This window comes from Molossus molossus, unplaced genomic scaffold (genome assembly GCF_014108415.1).
Source record: "Molossus molossus isolate mMolMol1 unplaced genomic scaffold, mMolMol1.p scaffold_m16_p_9, whole genome shotgun sequence".
NCBI classification, from domain to species: Eukaryota; Metazoa; Chordata; class Mammalia; order Chiroptera; family Molossidae; genus Molossus; species Molossus molossus.
In genome coordinates, this window is record NW_023425403.1 from 18,179,426 (window position 1) to 18,197,093 (window position 17,668).

The window sequence follows — 17,668 nt, forward strand, 5'->3', positions numbered from 1 at the left end:
TAATGAAACCCAGACCCAAGACTAACTGCAACCATTCCAGATTCTTTAAGTCTTGAAAACATGTGAGAACTAAAACACTGGGTATATAAGTCCTTTAAATAATGATGCCCCTTAGAGAGGGACCTTGTGTCCAGTCATTTGCAAGTCTGTGGACTTTTTCTTAGTTACTTGTTTTCTTTCCCCTCCCATCCCCAGAGAGAATTTTCCTGAACATAGGTGCTCTGGGTTATCTTTGTTTATTCTCCAAACAGGCTACCACATAACTTGTGAAATCAAAGGCAGTCTATCAGCAGGCAGAAATACTATTTATCCTCCTGCATGTCAAAATCGTTAGACAAGTTGCAAGAGCAGGATTAGACATGTAAAGCCTTGAAGAGGTCTCGTGGTCAGTTTGAATTTGTGTGAGTTAAATGCTCTTATCCTATGAAAATGGAAGAATTGCAGTTGGAAAAATTGGAAGACGGAGGGTGCAAACCCGCAAAGACATTCAGGGTTCATTTGAGGAGGACTAGCTGGTGGTTACCTGGAAGATGTTAGAAAGAACTGGGGTGGACTGTCTCTCCTTCACACTTTAACTATTTCATTTTCAATGAAACTAAGTTATAAGTTTAATTAGCATTACTGTTTGGCAGCGGTGAAATAAAAAATAGGAGTTACAATATGACTCCGGTTCCGAAAAAGAATCTGATCCAAGTGCTTATTTTTGAATTCTGTAAGATTTTGCTCCTTGAAGCTTCCGTATACAAATTTTTTTTTTTATCCTCACCCGAGGACATTTTTCCACTTTTTGTACAGATAGAGTGGGAGGGAGAGAGAGAGAGAAACATCGACGTGAAGGGACACATCGAGTGGCTGCCACCCGCACGACCAACCAGGGCCGGGGACAAACTGTAACCGAAGTACGTGCCCTTAGCGGGAACCGAACCCGGGTCTCTCCAGACCGCAGGCCGACGCTCTAACCGCTGAGCCAAACTGGCCAGGGCATATACAAATTTTTTAATAGTCATTTACACTGTTGCTGTAACGATACCAAAACTATTCTGGTGTAAAAAGAATCGGGTATTTAAAAGGCCTCAATTTTCCTTTCTGGATTAGAACTCACTAAATTTTTAAACAGGCTGCCTATTATTGGTTGGAGATGAGTAAAATTGTCTTATTTTTATGTGTGAATTTTGACTCGAGATAGAACATCGTGTTTATTTTACCAACAACTCTGCTTGGGTCCTTGTTGCTGTGACTGTTTCTATGAAAGGAGACCTCACTGGCATTTACTTCTTGGCACAGTGTGGAGCCAGCTCACAGCTCAAGCGAGGGTCACTGAGAATTGTTTGTTCCACGAAGAATAAGAAGCACCTGACTACCTTACACAGCATGTGCCATTTTATTATATAATAGTAAAATAAAATTTAAATGGAAAAGCTTACATTTAGAGGTATTTTTAAGCTACTCACTTTTAAAAGAGAAGTTTCTATTTCTCTTTTAAATTAGAAATATTAATGAATTCAAAGAAACTCATTAAACATGTCAACTATTTGGGAAAAAAATATTGCTCCGCCCATCAGAGGTGTCCAATTTTTGCTAATATTATGTCTTTGCTCTGTAGGCGTCTAAACACTTTAAACAAATGTGCGGTGATGAAACTGGAAATTAGTCCTCATCGGAAGAGAGTGAGTATATAAAATGTGTAATAGGATGGGAGGAAAGGGGGAGACGAGAGACTTGATTGGTGTGTTTTGTAATAGGTTTTGTTTTCAAACTTTTCCTTCCTTCTCTAAATCATCGACATTTTTAATGTTATAAATCAGTCTAGTGTACCAAAGACTGTGTAGCATTATATAATTGAGACATATAAGCTATAGCCAGACAATAAATTGTTTTTCCTGCTGTATTTTTTAATTGAGATGTAATTGACATATACCACTATATTATCAATTCCTGGTGCACAATATAATAATTGCATATTTGGATATATTACAGAATGATCCCCATAATAAGTTTAGCTAACATCTGTCACCACACATAGTTGCAAGTTTTTTTTCTTGTGATAAGAACTTTAAGATCTACTCTCTTAGCTACTTTCAAATATGCAACATAGTATTATTAACTATGGTCACCTTGCTGAACATTTCATCCCCAGGAATGACTTATAACTGGAAGTTTGTAGCTTTTTACCCCCTTTACCCATTTTGCCCCACGCCCACCCCCCATCTCTGGCAACGACCAGTCTCTTCTCTGTATCTGTAAGTTTTCTTCTTGTTTTTGATCTGAACAAATCATCCATTTGCCTCATTAACTCAATGCCTCCTCCATATTAAAGGGATGGGGCTGAAGGCAAGGTGGTAGACTTTGCATTGCTCCCTACAGAATTACAGCTGTTCCCATATATAACAGTAAGTATGTTTCAGAGCTGCAGAGATTTGCGTGAAGGCTGGATTGTGAATACTGAAGAATGATGAGTTTTGGAGGGAGGAAAGGAATTGGGAGAGAAGGGAGGGCAGGAAATCCCACACATTCTAGTCAAATGGTGACACATAACTGAGTCAGATGGTATTTTCTTCTAGGTCTGAAATGTGAGGACCTTTTATGAGCTTAGGAGAAGTGGTGGGTGTAGTATTGGGAGTGAGTGTCACAAATTAGAGTAAACAGGAATACGTTTGGTCAAAGAACATACTTCTGACTGTTCAGAGCACACATTTTAATTATCCTGGAGTCCCTGGCCTGCAACAAGTTGCCTTCTTAGGGAAGTTAAACCTTTTAAACAAATGAACTGGAACCTCAATGCCCACTGAGCCGTGGAGAAGAGGCTACAACTCAGCGTTTAATGCTCTTCACTCGCTGTCCTGTGAAAATGGGCCATATTTCCCACACCAGAGGGAGAGGTATGCAGCATACTGAATCATGCACGTCTTTTGACATTTCTCCTGAAAGGCTCAGATGCAATAGCTTATGTTACAGCATAACCCTGAGTCCTGCCCATAAATCAAGCATAATCAGCAAAGATGTTACTTAGCATTTGTGAATGTTACCTACTGTCAGGACTGGGTATTTGTGAAGCCCTGTTAAATAGCCTGCAGTCAGTCTGAGGTTGAAACTTCACAGGACACTTGTGGCATTAGCTGTAGACCCGGTGTCTGGTGGGGGAGGGAATGGAAAAGAACAGGTAAGAGAGTAAAGAGTATGTAATGGCTTACTTTGCTTGGTGTCTCTGCTGGTCTATTAGGAGAGCATGGGAACTTTTAGGGTGGCTAAAGGCTTCAGTTACCACTCTTCTTAGTGTTTGGAAACTACCTTTTTAATTGCAAAAGGGGATATAAACACACTATCAACAGACAGCAAAATTGGAGGCAGAGCAGAGGGTGTCCTACCAGCTGCTGACTCCAGTTCAAAATATTTTGCATGCCTGGAATTTCCACAGATCTCAGAGGTTTCCTCTGTGAGCAATGAAAGAACAGCCTATAGATCCCAGAGTTTCCATAAAATAACTCTTATTTCCCTTCAAATACTTGGTCAGGCTATTTCCTGTTACATTCTTTACGTGTATAGATGTAAAATAGAGATATAAGGCTGGGGGTCGGCCCTGATGGTGTGTTATAAGCAGTCACCTGGACCCTGGACTTCAGCACACCCTGCTCCCTGCTGATCGCCTGTTCCGGGGATAAATGGCTTTATTCTGTCTTTTCAGAGTGAGGATTCAGACGAGGATGAGCCTTGTGCAATAAGTGGCAAGTGGACTTTCCAGAGGGACAGCAAGAGGTGGTCCCGGCTTGAAGAGTTTGATGTCTTTTCTCCAAAGCAGGACCCAGTGCCTGGGTCCCCAGAGGATCCCCACCTGAAGAATGCCCCGAGCCATGAAAGCATGCTGACAGACTTCAGCGAGCGTCAGGAGGTGGCTTCTGTCCGCAGCCTCAGCAGCACCAGCAGCCTCCCCACCCATGCGCCCCACAGCAGGGACCCCGCGACACCCCGGACTAACTCCGTCCTTAGCGTCTGCTCCTCCTCTGGCAACTTTGTAGGCAATGACGACTCTTTCTGCAGCCTGCCCTCTCCCAAGGAACTGTCCGGTTTCAGCTTCAGCATGAAAGGCCACGAGAAAAACACCAAGTCCAAGACGCGCAGTCTGCTGAAACGCATGGAGAGCTTGAAGCTCAAGGGCTCCCACCATGGCAAGCACAGGGCGCCCTCCAAGCTGGGGCTGATCATCAGCGGGCCCATTCTGCAGGAGGGGATGGACGAGGAGAAGCTAAAGCAGCTGAACTGCGTGGAGATCTCCGCCCTCAACGGCAACCACATTAACGTCCCCATGGTACGAAAGAGGAGCGTTTCCAACTCCACGCAGACCAGCAGCAGCAGCAGCCAGTCTGAGACCAGCAGCGCCGTCAGCACGCCCAGCCCTGTCACCAGGACCCGGAGCCTCAGCGCCTGCAACAAGCGGGTGGGCATGTACTTAGAGGGCTTTGACCCCTTCAGTCAGTCGACATTCAACAACGTTGTGGAGCAGAACTTCAGGAACCGGGAGAGCTACCCAGAGGACACAGTGTTCTACATCCCAGAAGATCACAAGCCGGGCACTTTCCCCAAGGCCCTCTCCAATGGCAGTTTCTCTCCCTCAGGGAATAGCAGCTCTGTGAACTGGAGGACTGGAAGCTTCCATGGACCTGGCCACATCAGCCTAAGGAGGGAAAACAGCGACAGCCCCAAGGAGCTGAAGAGACGCAATTCCTCCAGTTCTATGAGCAGCCGCATGAGTATCTATGACAATGTGCCGGGCTCCATTCTCTATTCCAGCTCAGGTGACCTGGCTGACCTGGAGAACGAGGACATCTTCCCTGAGCTGGATGACATCCTCTACCACGTGAATGGGATGCAGAGGATAGTCAACCAGTGGTCAGAGAAGTTCTCAGATGAGGGAGACTCGGACTCAGCCCTGGACTCAGTCTCTCCGTGCCCGTCCTCTCCCAAACAGATACACCTGGATGTGGACAATGACCGAGCCACACCCAGTGACCTGGACAGCACAGGCAACTCGCTGAATGAACCCGAAGAGCCCTCCGACATCCCAGAGAGGAGGGATTCTGGGGTTGGTGCATCCCTGACAAGGTCCAATAGGTAAGAGCTTTTGTTCCCTGCCTCGATTGGGGAGGGGGAGTCAGAAAGGAGCTGCTTCTGCTCATTGTGTAGGGGAGGCGGGATCACTGAAGTCTGGTATTCATAGTCACGGAAGTGCCTAAGAAAGAGATCCTAATGTGCCAAAGAATGGCTATTGTTCAATGGGATGGGGCTTTTCAGTCTGGGGAGATGAAGTAAGATCTGTGGATGGATGGTGGTGACGGTTGTGCAGCAGTGTGAGTGTACTTAACGCCCCTGAGCTGTACACTTAAAATGGTTAAGATGGTAGATTTTATGTTATTTTCGAAGTTGAGTCTTGTCAGTTCCTGAGATATGCTGCCAGTGAGCAGCCCACGGCTGGTCCGGTGTCTGCCCGTGGAGAGGCCTGGACTCCCTGACTTCCCTGCTCTTCTCTCGCAGGCACAGGCTGAGGTGGCACAGTTTCCAGAGCTCGCATCGGCCGAGTTTAAACTCTGTGTCGCTGCAGATTAACTGCCAGTCTGTGGCCCAGATGAACCTGCTGCAGAAGTACTCGCTCCTGAAGCTAACCGCCCTGCTGGAGAAATACACACCTTCTAACAAGCATGGTTTCAGCTGGTAAGAGTTTAACTGCTCCGTGAGCTGTAACTGGAAATGTTTCAGTCAGTTCCTGAGGCTGTCCCAGCACTGAGTATATGGCAGTTCTACACTTTTGTTGTTAGTACTCACCAGAGGATGTTTTTCCATTCATCTTCAGAGCGAGTGGGAGGGAAGGAGAGACACCAGTCAATTGGTTGCCTCCCACACATCCCTGACCCTGACCAGGGGCTGGGGACTGAACCACAACCGAGGTATGTGCCCTTGACCAGACTCAAACGCGATACTCTTTGGTCCACGGGCCGATGCTCAAACCGGCCAGCAAACCGGCCAGGGCTTACCCTAGGATATTTTTTCTGTTGATTTTTAGATAGAGTGGAAGGGAAGGAGGGGGAGAGAAAGACAGACAGAGATAGACACATCAATTGGTTGCCTCCACACCATCCCAACCAGGGCCAGGGATCGAACCTGTGACTCAGGAACATGCCCCTGACCAGGAATTGAATCTCTAACCTTTCAGCCTGCAGACCGACACTCTAACTGCTGAGCCAAACTGGCCAGGGCAGTTCTATCCTTTTAATATCTTTAGCTGACCATTCTAAAACAATCACTCTCTGCCTTGTTGCGGCCACATTTGATGCTATTTAAGCTTTAGGGAATTGCCAGCTGATGGGGTGAGAATGCATCACTCTTTCATGGAATTGTGCAGGCGCCTCCTTCCCAGAGGTAGAAGTAGCCCACCACAGGTAAATATAGGTGCAGTATCAGATCATATTTTGGAAAGAAGGAAGGAAGAATGTAGTTTAGATGACAAGGTGTTATGAGATTGACTTTAAAATGCTTGATGTACAGTACTTGGCTTTATAACACTGGTGTATGTTTTTAGAAAGCATTTTTGATGTGACCGTTTATAGCATCACTCAAAAATCTACCTGTGCTAAAGACTTTAGGTTATGTTTTTTCCAACAGACTCTTATGTAGTGATTAATAAAATAAGGAATTCACTACTCTAAGATGTTGTAGAGGGAAATATACATGAGGATAAGATTTAACCGATGAACTGTCCATAATTACTTATGAAAATATAACCCCTTGGTGTGTATAACTGTTGGGCTGGATGGATCATGGATATGACCTATTGTGTTGCATATCTTACTCTTTTTACTGTCCGCAAAACAGAATGTCTCTAGATTGACATTCCAATCCCAGCACATTCCACAATGTCAGCTGGGTGTCCTTAAGTCTTTCCACTAATCTGTGTGTTTATTATCCAATTGCCCAGTTACTGTTTCTGCTAAAAACAGAGAAGCGGCCCATACATTTGTAGACTCTAACAGCAAGCCGGAGTAGCCGGAGAGTCCGCGGAGCAGCGTAACTGGGCTGCCCCTCTCCTCAGGACGTGTAGTGAGTTTAACTTCAGCATCAAAGCACCTCCTGTTCAAAAGCTGTTATTATGTGAGCCTTGCTAAATACAGAAGTTGTTTGTTCTGAATGACAGAAATAAGTATTGACCGGTCTATCCCCACATGCTTCAGATTCTCGGTGGAGATCGTAATGTGTTCTTTGCACATTCCGCTGCTGGGCTTTGCTCCCCCGACAAAGCGAGTATTATGCACACTTATAGCCGTGATACCGTATACTTAACTGTATGGAAATACAAATTTGGCCCTGTGTTTTAGTTTTACCTTTCCTAAAGTTATAAACAGTACCATGTCGTGGCTGTTGGTAAGCACTCAGAAGTCAAGGCGTTCTGTCTCCTGCCATGTTCTGTTGTGCCGAGAGTCGTATTTCCCTGCTGGCTATTTAAAACTGCATATTTTACATTCTCGTTTCTGAGTTGTCCACCCCCTTCCCACCAAACCCTCAAGAATCTGAAAGTCCATAATACTTCTTGAGTTCTGGTCAGTTTTTCCAGTGAGTCAAAACCAAATGTAAAAGCCTCTCATTGTGGGATCTACGGGCTAGGGAGAAATTCTACACAAAATTCTTTTCCTGTTAGTCCTGGCCCTTTCTTGTCTCATTCACAGAGGTCGTTTGTAGAGCTTGACAGCATTAAATACATGACATTGGTTTCCTGCTGTTGCATATACTGCTGGGGCTGGACCTCGTTTCTGCTCTCCAGGGAGCAGGGGCTAGGCTACAAAACCCTCCTTGTTCTTTTCCATCTTCCTTTAGACACCTGAAGATGTTATATTCTCCGGGCTCCTCGGCTGGAGAATTTATTTGACCTCAGGTCGTTAGCTTGGTCCCCACTGTGGATCTCGAGTTGGCTGCTCCTGTGTTTGACCCACATCATGTATTTGCTGTTTTGTCTTCCAACCTTGCCTGACACTTTTTACCCTAAACACTTGTTCTCATCAAGAACTTACAAGTGATTCTTGTCGGGCTTTCATGACAAAGAGAAACTTGTTTTTCAAACTCTGCCACGAGGCACCTAATTAATTAGGGTCTTACACATTGTTTTCTGCTTCTGTTTCTTCCTGTTTTTTTTCTGCTTCTGTGCCGCCATTTTGTAAGGAAGCCCATCAGTTCCCTTAAGAATATAGACCTGATTCTCGGAGTTAACAGTGGAAGGAGAATCCCCAGCGGAGATTGGACTGGCCTCACAGCCCCAACTCTTGGAAGATCTGTTAACAGCACTGTCCAATGGGACTGTCTGGGATGGCAGCAATGTTCTCAGTTTGCACAGTCCAATATGGTAGCTACTGGCCACAAATGGCCAGTGAGTGCTTGACATGTGGCTAGCACTTCTAATTTTATGTAATTTAAATTTAAACAGCCACCTTAATAGCACAGATCTAGGGCCCACAGGGCTTTTCTGTGGAGATGGACAAGAGTAGACAGACCAGTGAACTTATCATCTCCCCACTAATGTTCTTTAAATAGGGCTGTGCCCAAGTTCATGAAAAGGATCAAGGTTCCAGACTACAAGGATCGGAATGTGTTTGGAGTCCCTCTGACAGTCAACGTGCAGCGCACAGGACAGCCCCTGCCCCAGAGCATTCAGCAGGCCATGCGCTACCTCCGCAACCATTGTTTGGATCAGGTGAGAGCTGCTGCCTACTGGTCCCACTTAATCATGGGAGTTCAGGAGCATGCTTCTTTTTCTAGTTCTGTAGTGAAGTTATTGCTTTCATCTTGACTCTTAATGTTTTTCTTCCAACAGGTTGGGCTCTTCAGAAAATCAGGTGTCAAATCCCGGATTCAGGCCCTGCGCCAGATGAATGAAAGTGCCATGGATTGTGTCAACTATGAGGGGCAGTCTGCTTATGACGTGGCAGACATGTTGAAGCAGTATTTTCGAGACCTTCCTGAGCCACTAATGACGAACAAACTCTCGGAAACCTTCCTACAGATCTACCAGTGTAAGTGTCCTTTGATCTTAACCCTGTTGGAATCAGGAAGAAACAGGACCAACCTCTAGCTTCCTTTGATGTCATTCTTTTGGACCCATCTGATGGCCTCTTGGAAACACATGTCATCAATTTCTTCTTTGCCTCCTTGTTTCTGTGTACCTATGGAATGCAAAAATTTCCCTTGTCATCATTCTCTAATTACAAGCAATTGTACATTTTTACATTCTGATCCTGAAGCTCAATTTTTCATTAGTTTCTAGAACAAGGTTATCTAAGAAGCTTAAAAGGGCAGGAACCAAGATCTCTCTCTCTCCACCTTGTCTATGGAAATTTCAATTGTTTCACATCTCTCCAGCAGGACCTGTTATGTTTAAAATTTCACAGGTGTCTGTGTGCTTTATCTTGATGTTCAATGAATAAATAATCTTTTTCTGTTATTCTTCTCAGCTTCTGCCAGAAATACTTGGAAAAACAATACCCATGCCCTTCTCACTTTTAAGTAAAGCTTAAAGCAAACAGTTATCTAAATTAATGATCAAGATCAGGATTATAGCTTTTACAGCCGTGTGTTTTTCTTGGCTCAGTATAGTATTACAGCAATGTAATTTGAAAGCAGCTTCTCTTAGTGCTCAAATCGTCTTTAGCTGGCGCATTGGACTTTATTTTATGAGAAATGGAACTGGTCTGGATTATTTCATTATTTGTTTCATCCTTTCAGATTTTATAAAAACACAGGTCACATTTTCCCCACCAAGGTATTTGTTATGTACTGTAACCATGGAGCTGTTTAATCAGTTTGTCCTATAGCGCTGCCTTTGAGTGACTTGATTTTTCCACCACATGCCTTTTTAAAAGAAAGATTTGCCTGGAAAAGGAGATCTCAAGGTTGGGTTCAACATTTTCTGCGTGTGTATTAGTTTATGGGTCTAGTTTTTCAAGCATGTATTTTTATAATAGCCTCTCAGTAGGCTTTCTAAAACTTAAAAGAAATTACTAGACAAATTGCATATGTCTGTCATTTAAATGGACTAGTTTTTGAGAAGCTTCCTTTTCCCATTTCAGAAATGAGCAGATCAGTTAAAATTACGAAAATCCCCAGAGATACTGAACATTTTTGTTGGAAAGATGAAGAAATCTTCTTACCCTCTTCTCTATATCTTAGATAAGATTTTTCATTACTGAACAACAGCATAAGTGTAGAGTATTTTCAGTAATTGAGAAGGGTAAATTAGGGATTTCTAAAAAGTACTTGGAAAAGAAAAAGTGTTCTGTAAACTAAACAAACAGGCCTCGTCTGGAGTTGAACTCGGAGGTGGATTTAGGAGTCTATTGGCATTGTGGGTGTTGAAAATATTTTACCTCCTCCACCGGCAGGAAATACTTGAGGGTGGTGACGCTGGTGCAGCCCTAATTTCTTCCATATTAACCTCGAGTACACTTTCTGCAAGTGCTTGTTCAGGACTGGGCTGAGGTCTTTGATGCTGATGTGTTTGCTTTGGGACGTTTCCTTGCGATGTACATGGAAAATCACTGAGCTGATGGGGAAAATGCTGGTGTTGTGCAGATGTGCCCAAGGACCAGCGCCTCCAGGCGATCAAGGCCGCCATTATGCTCCTGCCCGATGAGAACCGAGAGGTGCTACAGACGCTCCTTTATTTCTTGAGTGATGTCACAGCAGCTGTGAAGGAAAACCAGATGACTCCCACCAACCTGGCCGTGTGCTTGGCGCCTTCGCTCTTCCACCTCAACACCCTGAAGAGGGAGAACTCCTCCCCGAGGTACGCGCCCAGGTGTGCACGCGCATGCGCTGTCTTCGGACCGGCGCCCCGCCTTTCCCCGCCCTTTCCCGCCGCGGCGTCCAGTGTTCTCGCGAGATTCTTACCTAGTCAAGCAGAAGGAGTCGGACCTTCTTCACAGCCCACGTGCCTCTCCTGCCTTCCTCCCTCCGTCCTTCCTTCATAGCCCTGGGGCGTGGCTTCCTGGACAGTCTGGTTCTGGGGAGATTAGGATTCATGCTTCGATGGGAGGTGTGCACCCCCTGCTCCCCAGGGCCCTCTGTACCATGGTCGTCATCCTGCCAGCAGAGGCACACCGATGCCCCGACCTAAACAACTGGGTGGGGATGAGAGCCCTGCAGCCTTGGCTTCTGCGTGGCCAGTAAAGCCCAGCTCCTGGCCTGTGCGGGCAATGGAAAGGAAGGAGCCGGGTCTAAAACAACTGAGGATGCCCTGGCCGGTTTGGCTCAGCGGTTAGAGCGTCGGCCTGCCGTCCAGAGAGACCCGGGTTCGGTTCCCACTAAGGGCACGTATCTTGGTTGCAGTTTGTCCCCGGCCCTGGTTGGTCGTGCGGGTGGCAACCACTGATGTGCCCCTTTCACATCGATGTTTCTCTCTCCCCCTCCTACTCTATCTGAACGAAATATCGAAAAAATGTCCTCGGGTGAGGATAAAAAAGTAAAAATAATAAAAGAACTAAGGTTGAGGTTTGTGTCTCAAAGTCAGGACCTGGTCCAAGCCAGGTTTGCAGTTTCTCCTTAGGTGTGTACAGGAATACTTGTAGAAGTCAGAGAACCTGGAAAATGACAAAGGTCGAAGTTTGTTCAGCCCTTATTCTGTCCCAGCCCCAGGACTGCACCCTTGACATTCATTAAATTCTCATTTAATCCCCATCACAGTCAGGGGGTGACAGTAATGTTGGTATCTATTTTACATAAGAGCAAAGTGGGACTGCAGCTGATTAAGTAGCTGGCCTGTGTCTGAAAGGAAGAAATGGCAGAGCTTCCGACTTACCTGACTGTTTCTCCATACGCCTCACAGTAGCGACTGTGAGAAAAGAGTCGCTAACTGAACTAGCCCCACGTGCCAGATCCATCAGCTGATCCTGTTTCTTCAACTCTGGAGGAACTTGACAAATCTTTCCTAGCTAGAACCTGGGACCTCATTGTGCCAGTTCAAAAGTAGCTTTGCTTCTGAAAGCCTTGCAGTGCCTAAATATTCTTGAACTGGTTCTGACCGGTCCAACTTTAATTGGATAGAGAACAGAGATGAGCAGGCAAGAGATCAGATTAGATTAAGGGAAACCCTTTAGGAAATAATAGATTTTCCGCTCACCTTTGGGAGGGGTCCTGTTTATTTAAACTGGGAAGAATAGTGACACTATTTACCCCAGTGTCCAGCGCCTCCCACCCACACCTCCCTCTTAGCTGCCTTTCTTCCTCCCCAGCACACATATATAGACCTTACAAGCTTCTCTATTTAAACAGGCACCTACTTAATGTGATGGCTTTAAATAGCCTGGATTTCATTGAAAACAGCCTTTCTTGTTTTTTTGGGTGGTGTTGATAGAATTGAAAAATGCTAGTGACTAAAGTAAAGCTCTCTTGAACCTTTAATGACAAAGAGGCTCCAGTGAGACAGTTTATTCCTCTTACATTGATTTCAAAACATAAATATTTGAATCTTTCCCCTCCTATTTCTTCTGCCTAGGGTAATGCAAAGGAAACAAAGTTTGGGCAAACCAGATCAGAAAGATTTGAATGAAAACCTCGCTGCCACTCAAGGGCTGGCCCATATGATTGCTGAGTGCAAGAAGCTTTTCCAGGTAAGGAACTGGGAAATTTTGTTTTTTTGTTAAAAGAGTAATGCGAATAGAAACAAAATCTTAGGTGCATTACTTGTTCATATCTTACTTGATCATTTCCCGAGTTGGAGATTATTATATATATTACAAAGTATAAGCTCATTAGAGTTAGTATGTTCAATGAAATTGCCTACTTCCATACATACCCCTTAAAAAAGCAACAAATTATCTGAAATAAATTCTGTATCTGAGACACATGTATTCATCAACGTAAGCTCTATTTTAGTCACTTACCCTGCTACTGTGACTTCATATACCTCACACAACAATAAGCTGTTTAGATACCTTTTTATGAAGATTGTTCACATCCTCCTGATACCCTGTGAGGTGGGCAGGGACATCCTCCACCTATTTTTAAACAGGGATTGGACTGCCTGCACCACCTTGAGGATCCAGCCCATTGTTTCTGTCTTGACACTTCCATCAATGGGCAACAAGAATGCACACAGGCAGACCAACCTCCTTTTGGTCTCTTGTGTCCCTCACAGGTTCCGGAGGAAATGAGCCGATGTCGCAATTCCTATACTGAGCAAGAACTGAAGCCCCTCACTCTAGAAGCGTTGGGACGCCTTTGTAATGACGAGTCAGCTGACTACCAACACTTCCTTCGAGACTGCGTTGATAGCCTGTTTAAAGAGGTCAAAGAGAAGTTTAAAGGTTGGGTCAGCTACTCAACGTCTGAGCAGGCCGAGCTGTCCTATAAGAAGGTAGGTCATCTCCCTGTTGTTGGGCCGTTGAGTTCCAGGGGTCAGGACTTGGGTTCATCGGAGATGAGACCCTGTTTAGCCAGCTCTCTGTGGGGATCCGGCACCCATTCCCTGTCTTACAGAGCTGGGCAGCCCGGTGCCTCAGGTTCCCCGGGTAAGATTGGACACCAGCCCAGTGAGGAATACTCATCTAACACTCACCAGAGGAATCAAAACAGCTAATGCCATCCTTCTTCCACAGAATCACACTAGAGTTCCCTGGAATGTTTTACCAGTGGTGTTGGCTCTAGGGCCTTCTAGAGCCTGCTTTGACTTTTCTGTAATTTGGTCAGAATCCCCTTGCACACTCCACTCTGCTCTTGGCCCTTTAAAGAGCAGGGAGCGCTTAGGGGAGAAATTGACTTGTTGGCACTGAAAGCCTGTGAGGGCAGACACATGTTGTGTGTGGCGCAGCAGGATAGGCCCATCGCAGGAGTTTGTTGACACTGTCTCCGCCACCTTGAAAAGAAATAAACCATGAGAGCAGTCTGCATGGCCATGCAGGCTTTGGGATGCAAATAAAGGATCCTACTTGCTTGTACTGACCCTAATATAGGTCCCAGGAAAACAGATGCAACAATTTTGACCTGAAGTGACACCAGCAGTTCTGTTCACTTTCTGGCCTAACCCTTGAATGTACTCCGGGATGGCAGCCTGTTAAAGCCACAGATAGCCCTGGCCAGTTTGGCTCAGCAGTTAGAGCGTTGGCCCAGAGAGTCCCGGGTTCAGTTCCCGCCAAGGGCATGTACCCCAGTTGCAGTTTGCCCCTGGCCCCAGTTGGGGTTGTGTGGGTGGCAACCACTTGATGTTTCTCTCTCTCTCTCTGTTCCTCCCTCTCTCCCTCCCACTCTATCTGAGGATGAATGCAAAAATATTCTCAGATGAGAATTAAAAAAAAAAATTTAAAGTCACAGATCATCATTAGCTTCTAAACAGATGATCATTTACCCAGCTAGCAATTTGCCTTCAAAGTCTAGGTGTTTGTGAATTGTCTTAGCACTGAAAAATGCATCCTCTCTTCAGGTGAGTGAAGGACCCCCTCTGAGGCTTTGGAGGTCAACCATCGAAGTCCCTGCTATGCCCGAGGAAATCTTAAAGCGCCTACTTAAAGAGCAGCACCTCTGGGATGTAGATCTGTTGGACTCAAAAGTGATTGAAATCCTGGACAGTCAAACTGAAATTTACCAGTATGTTCAGAACAGCATGGCACCCCATCCTGCTCGGGACTACGTTGTTTTGAGGTGAGAGCTTCCAAATTGGTTGTTGTGGCAAGGATGAGCCTGTATGTCACTGAGTATTAAAAGATGGTAAAATTACTTAAAATAGAATGTTTGCCTCCATAAAGTGTCGAACCCTTGCAAATATGAAAAATATATCTACTTTTATTCCAGTAGTGTGTTCATCCCTGAAATGGTTTGGACGCTTTCGGAATTGAGCTCAGAAAGAGAGACACATTCAGTTGAATATGCTTACTGCAAACAGATTCCTGCCCCTTTCGGGATAGATGTTCTTGTTAGAAATAGCTAGTGGGTGCATAAGCCAGGACAGAACATTCGAGTTCCAAGGGCGCTGTGGTTCAAGCTGGTTTACATCTAATTTGTAATTCTTTGGAGACATTATTGAAAGAGGACTCCAAGAATCTTTGAGAAAGTGTCACATCATTAGTTCAGAACTTTTCCAATAGAACAACCCTCATTTAGATGTCCATGCTCTAATACAGTTGTGAAATGTAAAAATGAGTTTCGGACACTTCGAAAGAACTGTGTGAACATATACACCCACCGGAGACTGCTCTGTTCAGAGTTAGTAAGGAGCCTTGCACAGTAGGTCGGAGGATGCCGTCCACACGAGGCTGGGTCACAGCACAGCTGTCAATCCTGTCCTTGAGCTGTCTCTAAGAGTGAGGCCCCATTTTCAGCTTGGCTTCCAGGAAATTTTATTTTTTCCCTCTGGTTTTGTCTCTGTAGGACATGGAGGACTAATTTACCCAAGGGGGCCTGTGCCCTTTTACTCACTTCCGTGGATCACGACCGGGCACCCGTGGTGGGGGTGAGGGCCAATGTGCTCCTGTCCAGGTATCTGATAGAACCCTGCGGGTCAGGGAAATCCAAACTCACCTACATGTGCAGAGCTGACTTAAGGTACGTTCTGATTCTGACTTTTTGACATAGTGAGGGTCACGAAGAAGATTGAGACTTTCTACTGATGCAAAGAATGGCTTAAATGAATACACGTTGTGGGCTGGTTGCTTGAAGAGTGGTGGTTATTAAGTAACACCTTCATATTTCTTAGCCTTTGGCTACCTACCACATCCTGATTTTGATACTTTAGAAAATGTGGCCCTAAGGTCATGAGGGTGTGGTGGTTCTGCCATGAGTTTATTTTTTATTTTATTAATTTATTTTTGTTACAGATGTTGCTCCTTTTCCCCCCATTGATACCCTCCTCCCGGTCCTGCTCCCCACTCCCCAGCATTGTTGTCTATGTCCATTGGTTACACATATATGCATATAAGTTCTTTGGATTATCTCTTCCCTCTCCCCTCACCCTCCCACCTCCCTCTTCTGAAGTTTGTCAATCTGTACCCTACTTGTATGTTTCTGGGTCTATTTTGTTCATTATATTCCGTATATAAGTGAGATCATGTGGTATTTGTCTTTTTCTGCTTGGCTTCTTTCATTTAGGATAATACCCTCTAGGTCCCTCCATGTCGTCTCAAAGGATAAGAGATCTCTCTTTCTTACTGCTGCATAGTACTCCACTGTGTATATGTACTACAGCTTTTTTATCCACTCATCTACTGATGAACACTTGGGCTGTTTCCAGATCTTAGCTACTGTAAATAGTGCTGCTATGAACATGGGGGTACATATATTCTTTCTGACTGGTGTTTCAGGCTTCTTAGGGTATATTCCTAGAAGTGGGATCACTGGGTCGAATGCTGCCATGAATTTAAATGCAAGTTTGAACAAGGAAGCAAAAATTTCTCATTTTATAGTCAAAAGCGTCTCAATAATGGGACATACTCGTTTAGTAATTAATCAGGCCTATAGTTCTTGCTGTAGATCAATGTGTATTAGTATCAAAAACTCAGTGAAATGCAGCATTACAGACACACAAAAAAAAAAACCTCTGAAAAGTGGCTCTCATGTTAGATAAATTCTCCTTTGAAACCTTTATATCTCAGTGCTTCTCCAAGTATCCATTTGCTCTCTTTGTATTAAATATGCCAGAGCCTCCCCTGGGCAGTTTTACTCAGCATCTGTGTTCATGAGAAGCTTAGTTCCAAATGTGTGAGGAGGTGCCAGGACACTGCCGTGGAACAGTAGCAGTGATCTCTACTTATACATCTTGCTGACCACGAAGTGGGAAGTGTGTTGGAAATTCCCTTCAGCTTGTTTCAGGCCTTTCCAACCTGAATAATTCATCTGCTTTTCCTTTCTGTCCAAGGGGCCACATGCCAGAGTGGTACACAAAATCTTTCGGACATTTGTGTGCAGCTGAAGTTGTAAAGATTCGAGACTCCTTCTGTCATCAGAACACTGAAGGCAAAGACAGCAAATCCAGGTGATTGCTCAGGCCGTGCAACTGTCCACCATCCGGGCATCTGTTCCCAGGACCCTTGCCAGTCCTTGGAAGAACGGGTTCTGCGTCTAATCCTGAAACAAACTACAAGTTGGAGAATAGGAATTGACTGTAGCAATTTGATACAATTTTAAAGCTGCTTCCTGTTTGTTTAAGGTCTGTGTTGTAGATCTTGACTGGAATATATGACTGTGCAAAAAAAAAAAAATTTATTGTGCAAATTGCTTCTGAGAAGCAAAACTATAAATACATTACGGAAGATAATGAAGATGCTTCATTCTCATGATATTGGTGTATGTGTACCTATGTCATTTTATGGGCAGCGTGTTGAGGGACTGGTGTATCCACTGGAATAGTTGGTACTCTTTGACATGTTTTCTCACTGAGATGAGCAAGGAAAGGTTTGCACAGAGAAGTGTGTGTATGTCTGTTTGTTGCTGGTTGAATGGCACAGACGTGTAAGTTGGGATGCAGTGTCTGGCACACTGAGATGCCTCCAAGAAGGATATTGATGCATCAGGTTCAGTTCAACCTGAAATAGCTGACTACCCATGGATCCATCCAGAAAGGGGACCCTTTCATTTTGAGGGACAAGTCTACCCTTGTCCAATTTTTTTCTGAGTTACTCAACAGAATCCTCTATCAACCTCTTCTGTACCT

The 17,668-nt window shown here is 44.8% G+C and overlaps 1 protein-coding gene across 1 annotated transcript in view; it reads left to right on the forward strand.

Moving 5' to 3' along the window:
- Window positions 1-17,216, forward strand: part of DLC1 (DLC1 Rho GTPase activating protein) — a 390,131-nt gene extending 372,915 nt beyond the window's left edge. Inside the window, exons 8-18 of the mRNA XM_036250146.1 lie at window positions 1,604-1,667; window positions 3,683-5,106; window positions 5,527-5,703; window positions 8,569-8,728; window positions 8,849-9,047; window positions 10,603-10,816; window positions 12,524-12,638; window positions 13,166-13,384; window positions 14,447-14,664; window positions 15,391-15,564; window positions 16,874-17,216. Coding sequence (XP_036106039.1) covers window positions 1,604-1,667; window positions 3,683-5,106; window positions 5,527-5,703; window positions 8,569-8,728; window positions 8,849-9,047; window positions 10,603-10,816; window positions 12,524-12,638; window positions 13,166-13,384; window positions 14,447-14,664; window positions 15,391-15,564; window positions 16,874-16,994 — 3,085 coding nt within the window. The 3' untranslated portion in view covers window positions 16,995-17,216. The remainder of the gene's footprint in view (window positions 1-1,603; window positions 1,668-3,682; window positions 5,107-5,526; window positions 5,704-8,568; window positions 8,729-8,848; window positions 9,048-10,602; window positions 10,817-12,523; window positions 12,639-13,165; window positions 13,385-14,446; window positions 14,665-15,390; window positions 15,565-16,873) is intronic.
- The last annotated feature ends 452 nt before the right edge of the window (window positions 17,217-17,668 follow it).